This window comes from Emys orbicularis, chromosome 7, assembly GCF_028017835.1.
Source record: "Emys orbicularis isolate rEmyOrb1 chromosome 7, rEmyOrb1.hap1, whole genome shotgun sequence".
NCBI classification, from domain to species: Eukaryota; Metazoa; Chordata; order Testudines; family Emydidae; genus Emys; species Emys orbicularis.
This window is the reverse complement of record NC_088689.1, coordinates 96,489,105-96,498,049: the sequence shown is the minus strand read 5'-3', so window position 1 is coordinate 96,498,049 and position 8,945 is coordinate 96,489,105. Positions and strand designations below refer to the sequence as shown.

General features: G+C 45.0%; 1 protein-coding gene across 1 annotated transcript; it reads right to left on the bottom strand.

Annotated features, from left to right (window-relative positions):
• Window positions 1-2,499: 2,499 nt before the first annotated feature.
• BARX1 (BARX homeobox 1) lies at window positions 2,500-8,388 on the bottom strand. The gene is given in 6 exon segments (XM_065408622.1): window positions 2,500-2,664; window positions 3,448-3,532; window positions 4,083-4,371; window positions 7,788-8,039; window positions 8,042-8,292; window positions 8,294-8,388. Coding segments are annotated over 6 exon segments (1,137 nt in total).
• Window positions 8,389-8,945: the final 557 nt, after the last annotated feature.

The following is an 8,945-nucleotide window of genomic DNA, read 5'->3' as shown; positions in this document are numbered from 1 at the left end:
CAAGAAGCTATTCTCTGACAACGAGCGAATCTAGGATCCGTGGTATTTCTATCCGCCCATTTACCTGAGGCACCCTATTTCCTAAACATCATAATCAGCCCCAGACTCGTCTCTTTTAATGTGCGATTACGAGTCTGCCTCTGGGGGGGTTCCTATCTGGGGTTTCCTGAATATTTTTCTCTCTCCTTATTTTGAATAATCGTTTCTGTTGCCCGAAAAGGGCTCACCCGACACAGCAGCATCCTAATTTGTGAGCGCTCTGTGTAGATAGTACCATGTGATGCGGATTGAATGTGGAGATATTCCAGTTAGCATTTCCGAAATTGTTAGACACAGATTCACACAGACTGCAGAGAGGGCCGGTCTGCTTTCTACAGACTGTGGGCCCGAGCCTATCAGCCCCTACATTTAAGATAAAATAAATACCATCGTGTGTAAAGTATCATCGTGTTACCAGCAACTGATTTTTTTATTTTATTTTTTACAAAAAACTTCCACTTGCCGCACGGTGTTAAAATCATGCTGGTAAATTCGATGGAGAATTCGTGGAATCGAACATGCGTTTAGGAATCACTGAATTAATCCTCCAGATTTTAAAGAATGGGTGATTTGATACATTACAGGAGGCAAATAATCTACGTAACTCTGTGTTTGTGACGTACAGCTTTTGAACATTCTAATGTGCTATCTATCTGTGTGTAACTTCTCGGCAGCTTCGAGGGGCCGTTTAGATCGTTTGGTTCACGCTGTTTCACTGCGGATTTCTCTTGCTCGGTACCTCTCATATTAAATGTCTAGAGCACTAGAGAAAAACTGTTATCAAGAGAACTTTCTTTGACGTAAATGTTAATGTGAATATTTACATACTGAATTAATATTGTATTTTCAGTATATTTTACATGGTTTCGATTTTATTTTGTTAATGTTTACCGGATACAAGAAAAAATACCATCCAGTTAAAAACTTTTAAACCGCTTAATTTCTCCTTAGAGGAAGTATGATGTGTGGTTACATCATGTCTAGTTAAAACGTAGCTATTTACATATATCAATATAGGGGCAAACAGTGACACTGTTCCAGGGTGTTGCGCAGAGTAATTTAAGATCGAATTCGGTCTATAGTTTCAGCATTTTCTTATGGACCCAATCTTTTATACTCCATTGAAGTTGATGGGGGATCGGACATTATATGAGACAACACACAAAATATGGCATACAGGAAATTAGTGTTGGTTTTATGTAGGCAGGCCAGATAACGATTTGCTTATTATTAAACCAAACAATTTATAATACGCATTTTGTGCCAGTTAGGGAGTATCATCGGCTTCGAAAGCGTGTATATTTTAATTTTTTTTGGTGGTCTTCTAAAAAGTAACACGATAGCTAGGCTATCCACTTTCACATATTACCACACCCACATCAAGAAACTCTGTTTCGCCTCTAATTTAAGGCAAAACATCATTTAACATATTTACTGTGCAGACATATCACTTTTTACTTGCTAACAGAAGTTATACGAAAAACAATCAGTGAAATATATATAAAAAAGCTATGCGTGAAATATACCAAGTATGGACTCGCGCCTTCCCAAGATGAGGGAAGTTGGGCCGAGTAAAGATTTAAGGATTGTGCCCCCTAAATCCGCGCTACTCCGCGGGTGAGAATTTACTAGTGAAAATGAATACAGTACTGTATCACAAATGGGGGGGGGGGGAAGCCACGGGAATATAGTGTGTCTGTAGAACAGAGTTGTGTATCCTCTGTTTCGTTATGATCTGTCAATTAACTTGTATTTGAATAGCTAACAGGAAAACTCCTTCTACTAAGACACAAACACATTACCTTACTGAAAGCAACAGGTCATAAAATACTTTATTGAAATAAAGTAAATATCTTGCATTAACTGATCATAAAATGCAGTTTTCGGATAACTTGGGGCACCACAGGATTGTAGACAGCAAGTAGGCTTAAGATAACTGTAACAATCTCCTCCTGACCCTTTCAGGTTGTCATACAAAATACAACAATCTTCCATCTCAGAGCTCCCAAACCGATACAGAGAAAGAGAAACGGCTGTGTTTTTCCTTATGTACATGGGGGGAAGAAAAAGAGGGGGAAAGGAATCAACCAAATATTAAATACAACGGAAATCAAATGGTAATAATAATCCACTAACCATTTTGTCACCCATCTTCTTCCACCTTGCATCTTCTTGTGGAACAGAACGCTGCACGGGCCTTGTCTATTTATCCTGCTCCTCATTCCACATTGTGGAAACTAGGTTTTAAAATAGAAGGGAGTGCATGAGGCCTAACAAATGCATGGCACACAAGTCTAAGGATCAGTCCACTGCTGCGGATGGTGTGTTTCTCATCGTTAATCCAGTCTTTAAAATGTTCAGGTCTCGTTAGAGAAGGCACTTGATCGATGCTGTTTTGTAAGTCTTTGTGCTGTTTGGCACGCTAACGAGGCATCCTTGATTTTTTTATTTTTATTTTTTTTATTCCTCCTGGTTGACTTCACAGGGCGAGTTTAGGCTTTCCGCTTGTTTCTCTGCTTCCTTGGCTCGCTCCTGCTCTGTAAGTTGCTCGCTGCTTGGGATGGAGTTTTTCTTTGGACGGCCTTTAGGTTTGGTGGGAGATTCAAGGCCCCCACCTTGTAATACCTGGAAAACCAAAGGATATGCCAGAATAAAACCACGTTTAAAGGTGCCTGATACAAGGGCTTTATCCTGTTGTGAAAGCTATAGGCTGGCCTATATTACACTAAAAGGAGAATCAAAAATATATTCTATGTCCCCAGTATTTCAACACCAGGTCTGGGAGGCAGCCAACTAAAACAGCTTACAGCTGGCTTGAATCATGACCTGGGTTGCATTTACTGCTTTTAACGGCTCTTCTTTACCTCTATAGATCACCTCCCTCAGCCCTTGGTCCTGAATATCCTGGGGAAGGGCGGGGGGCATATCCTCAAATCCCCGGAGTAGACTTGGTTATTGGTTTCTTTCCCCGTCTTATTGTGCTCCTCTATGTTGTGCCTTTGTGCAGTTGCATTTTTACAAGCCCTTCTGCTGCTCATGATAGATACCCCCTTCTGTCAGCCAGCGGGGCTGGGTTTGCAGGCCTTTGTCACCAACAACGTAGAAAAGAGAGAGAAGATATATCCGAACAATGAGCAAATCAGGGTACACACAGAGAGATGTTAGATTCGAAGAGCGAATAATCTAAACTCCTTTTCCTATTTCAGTAAGTGCCTAATGTTCCCTGATGCAATCAGATATCGGCCAGCAATCAACTCCTACGGGGGGGGAAGGCCCGAGGCTTTACAGTCTATATGCATCCGAAGAAGTGGGTTGTAGCCCACGAAAGCTTATGCTCTAATAAATTTGTTAGTCTCTAAGGTGCCACAAGTACTCCTGTTCTTTAGACAGACAAGTAAACACACTTACTATTTTCTTCCATTTCATTCGCCTATTTTGGTACCACGTTTTCACCTGAAGTTGACTGAGACCCAGGGACTCTGCCAGGTCTATTCTGCAAGGCGAGAGAGGACACACGTACTGCCATCAGAAAACCACCCACTTGCCAGTCAAAACCCCACTGCTCAGATAAATCCCATACATCGCTTCGCTCCGCTCCGCCATTGGTCTGTATTGTTCCTTAAGGAAGGATTCGGACTATCGGGCGTTCCCGGCCCTCTTTCCCCACCCGGCTTCTGTTCAGCAGATATCTGAACTGGGGTAGGGGGGAGTGACCCCAACTAACCTGGGCTGTGGGTGGGTAAATATTGAACTAGTTTCCTTGGAGCTCTTTCATTCGCTCTGGGGATCACAAACAAGTGCCCGGGGAAGACTGGCTTCCCTTTCCCGGGGAGCTGCCCCAGCTACGCCTGGGATTCTGCTCCTGGCTTGGCCTCATGGGCCGGTGGCCAGCCGTGGAATCTGGGGGCAGGTAACCAAGCCCGGCTAGCCCCCTGCGCTGCCCTGAGGGCGGCTGCAGGGCAGAATTGGGTTTATGGCTGGGAACCCTCTACCTCCCGCCCCGCCCCCCCAGGCAGCGGCTCCTGGGCCCGCCCTCACCTCACCTGTCCGGCGTGGAGAGGTATTTCTGTTTCTCGAAGCGCTTCTCCAGCCCCATCAGCTGAAGCTCGGTGAACACTGTGCGGCTCCGGCGCCCTTTCTTGGCTTTGCTGCCCTGCTCCGGGGGTCCCGGCTCCAGCTTCCCCCGGAGGTGCAGCTCCAGCGGCAGGTGAGGGGATCCCGAGCCGCCCTGCAGCCCCGAACCTGCAGCCAGCAGGGCCGAACCCAGGCCGGAGCAGCCCAAGGGGGCCAGGGGAAATTTGAACACCGCCGCCTGCTCAGCCTTCAGCACCGCTGCGGAGAGAAAGACGCGGAGAGAAAGACACGGTGAGAGCGGGCAGGAGCCTTTGGCACGTATTTAGCGCTGGCTTAGCTTCCCCAGATGCCAGCATGGCTGTTGACGTGTTTCAGATATGCCGTGCCCATGTCCCAAGAAGCCATCCCAGCCAGGCCTTACAACAGCTGAGAGGCCCCGGGCACCGCCTGGAAAAAAAAGGAATAATAGGGTCAGATGGAAAAATGAAGGAAATGTGGAGTCCCGCGGGGAAACGTGATGGAGTTTAGTGGGGGGAAATGGGTTACTTGCTGAGCTCTTTGTGTGGATCCAAAGAAACTAATACGACAAGCATTTAACATTACCATCCAGCAAGTTTTTGAAGGGATGGAAGGCTCCTTTTCAAACGAGTCTAACCTTCATTCAGTGGGGGGGGGGGGGGGGGAGGGAATCAAGTTGGGAATATTTTATATTTCAACTGGAAAGCGATCAAACTATAAGTTTTTCTTAACTTTCGTGTTGTATTTCTGTAGTCTTGCATCTCTTAAACATCACGAGTACAGAAACAACATGAACGTTATTGTTCGGGGGGAAATGAGTAAAGTGCAGCACAACTAAAGAAAGGGGGAAAGATGAAAATATTTCTAATTATGAGAATGAAATGTTCACAGGTCAATACTCTTAAACCTAAGTCTATTTTTTTTAAAAGTAGCCAATATTCTTCAGCCTAGTTCTATATATTTCGTAATGTTTGAATTTTTTCCCGTTCAGTAAATATCTTGCTGTAATATAAAAATCCCAGATCCAAATATGATCGAATTCTTATTATGTAAACGTATTTTTAAATTTAAGATAGCAGTTGATAATTAATAGTTTGAGATTTACAAGTGGGTATAATTTAAAATAATTTAGTATGTAATAGTACCTAATAAAGGTCTTAGTTCTTGGCCGTAGAATAAATAATCGATATAATAGAATAATATAGCGTACATGGACGGGAGGTTATAGCACTACTATATATATAATTTTAGTCCAAAGTCCCCGTATAGTTATATAGTATTTTCGTTCTTTGCGTTTTCATTCATTCTAATAAATATTAATTTTGATAGTCTAGAATACTGGCACATTTTGCATGGCTTACTGTAAAACAATATGCTACAGAAAGGGTTTATTCTAATTTAAATTCACAAGCAAACCCATCGTTAAATGTATTACTGAATCACAATCAAAACATTCAGGTCAAACCTTTCTCGAGCCAAAATATTGTAGTAACGCCTAACAAATTATTTTTGAACTGGCGATACTTCTCTGAACCACGTATTTAGTTTCAACTCTTTTATTTGATGTATAAAATCAAATTGACAAATGACCTCCTGGAAGTTTAGTTTGCTAATAGCAGGCTAAGAAACTATATAAACTTACAATTCAAGCATCCCTTCCCGGAGCCCCCCACATGCCCCTCACAAGTAGGAAGTCCTTTCCCTATTAATCTTGAGGAGGAAACAGCAAAAGACCTGGCTCAACGCATATGCACAATTAGCTTGGAAATAATGAATAATTCATTCAGTATATTACAAAGCTTTGATGGGGGAGGAAATAAACGGACAGTATGCTGCACTCGCTAGAGCAATTTAAATTAAAACACAAACCAATTATCTTTAACTGCCTCAGACAGCAAGGAAACTACAGGGACAATCAGGATTTTGTAAGAAAAATGTTTCTAAAAGGCTTTTCAAACTCCCTCTCCCGGGACTAAATATAAATTGTGTTGCAGAAGCAAGAACTTTTATTGCCCCAGTTTAGGAATCCGCTCCTGCTCCTCCTGAAGTCAATGGGAGTTTTGCCATAATATTTTATAAACATCATTATACTTGGTTTAATATTTTAAAGGAGCATTTGAGTTCGGCAGGTCTGTGAAAACCATTCCCCCCATAGAGCAATTGTTACTCTGATTCTTTATGCAAACAGACTGTGTTTCGGGAAAGGATAAACTGTGTTTTTTGTATTTTATTCTTTTTTCTATGATAAAGAAAGGTTTGGTTCAAGGTAGCTTTGGAAAGGATAATTTTCAAAAGGACAGTTTTCAAATTTAGAAGCCATAGATGGTTTGCTTATTGTGCCTGTAATATATTAGTAATATATTACATGAGTCTAGATATATATGTTACACTCTATATATTACACTGTATATGCACACACATATGAGTAATGTTCTATGTAGTACATTACTAATACATATAAAAGTTCTATATTTGTCTATCTACAACGTTCTATATTTGTCTCTCTGCCCTACAATACAATCATAATATCACTATTTAGGGTCCAATCCCTCACTCTGCACACAAATACAACTTCCATGATCTTCCAGAGGCGTTTTCTCTAAATAAGATGGGACTCATAAGGCCCAAGCTTTCATAAGGCCCAAGCGTTTAGGCCTATGTTGAATTTAAATCGACTTAAGGCCTTCAGTGGAGCCTTCAGAGCCTGTCTGAAATACTTACAAACCGCTTACTCACATTACTAACCCAATCGTTTATTTTAATGTGTAGTGAATTATATGAGCTTCATTCTGAAAATAATCCTGACAAGTAAAGTGAAAAAAATGTTGGGCAAGTCTTCGTCGGAAAAAGATTAGAAATGCCACATACTATTTTGAAAGGTTTTTTTTGTTTTGTTTTCCTCCTGTAATTACAGTGCGTAGTTTACCAGGCTAAGATTCCGTCCTGCGCAGGAGGGAAAAAAAACCGGAAAGTAATCAGATGGAATGAGAACGAAACAGGCTGTTCCCTATGATGAGCCCAATAAAATCAGTTATATTAGACAAATGCAGCTCAAACACTTGGGGAAAAGGGAAAGAACAGAGTTTGTTTCATGCCAGTTATGTACAGACCGTTTAGATGTGTGAGAAACCTGCTTCTGTTGGAATCCTATTTGGAAAAAAAATCGTTATTTTGAATCATCCTTCCTGGGAGTGTGTGTGAGATATTTGTTTGGCTGTGGCCTAAACTTCTGTCATGAAACCACATGAAATGGGATCGTCCTCGTGGCATATAAACACAGATCCGTTTGTGAAAGGATCTATCTACCGAACTTGGCCACTGAACGTATCCCTGAATAAAGAGACCTGCTTCGTGTTTCCACCATGACCCCAGCTCCCCTGTGCAGTCGCGCTTTGCCAGCAGGCACGCTGACAAACAGCGGAAGAAAGGTCTAAGCCTGCTACCGTCTGGTGACGACCCCTGCCATCCCCGGGATCTGCACTGCCCCAGGGGCCCAGCTGGTTCCCCGGGGACGGAGCTAATGAACGGGACTGTCACTCTGGGCATAGCAAGCCCCTGTCCTCCCCCTGCCCCTAGTCTGGGAGCCGCTGCAGGGCTGATGCGGACGGAGGCTGCTCCCCGGCCTGTGGGGGGGCTGGCGAGGCCGCAGGACGTACCTAGGTGGTTGTGGTAGGGTCGGGCTGAGAGCAGCGCCTGCACCCCGAACTTGAGGAGCTCTCCTGCCGGCGCCGAGACCTTGGAGTCGGGGTGATCCGTCAGGATTTCCTCGATCATAAAACTCCGGTAGCGATGCGAGCGGTGGTCAGGGAAGACTTCCGCGGGGAAATAATGCGCGGCTCCCAGGTCCAGGGGATGCTGCATCCTTCCCGCTGCGTGCCAGGCCCCAGGCCAGACCCCAGGGACGCCCCAGCCCCTTTCCTCCGGGAGGCGCCGGCTCTCTCTGCCGCGGGCTGCACAGATCCTGCCGGGCTCGCCCTAGAGCAGCCCTCCGCCTGGTGCCTCTGGAAGGGCGCCCAGGGACCTCGGGCAGGCTTTGTCCATTCTCCCTCCTGGGGCTTGGCTGCCCAAGCGCGCAGCTTCCCCGCAGCCCTGGTAGCCTTTCCCCTTCGGAGGGGCTCGAGGGGCCAGCGCTCAGCGTGTGCTTGCCCCGACCGCCCCCCCTCTTCCTTCCCCGCTGCACCCAGTGGCTGAAGATCTCCTTAAGGAGTGAGCCCAGGCTGGAAAAGTTACAACCTCATGCTGCACGAGGCACGTCATAGGAGAGCTCTTTCTCCGCCCCAGGACTGAAGACAGCAGCCTATTATATTCCTGACCTGAGTCTGGGGCTGTCGGAGCTGGATTGGGGGGGCGGGCGGGCAGGCGAGGGGGGGGGGGAAAGAGGGGGACGCTTATTACCTGGAAATGAAAGGTTAGGGAAGAGCGTCTATCCTGTGCCATATAAAGCAAATTAACCAGCGATGCCCGATTTGAAGCTAAAGGTACTTTACAGCAATTACGCACCGCCAGCCCACTCCGAACAAGAAGAGGAATGTGCCAGTGGTTTAGAAATGCTGGAGCTGCACTTACCCCCTAGGATGTGCAACGTCCTATTGGTTTTAAATGTAGTCTAAGGACGTTTTCCAAAGGCAAAACCTGCTCTCCTTCGTAGCTAATCTACCCGTCTAGTTGTGTACTGCCCTGCAGGTGAAACACACTTCAAAGAGCCTGTCAAATATTGTGCATTCCATGAAAACCCCCAAGGTTCACGGATGTACAATTTAACACGCGAATCGCCTCGCGCAGTATTTGCCGTTCCCCGGTTCCATTCTCGGAAT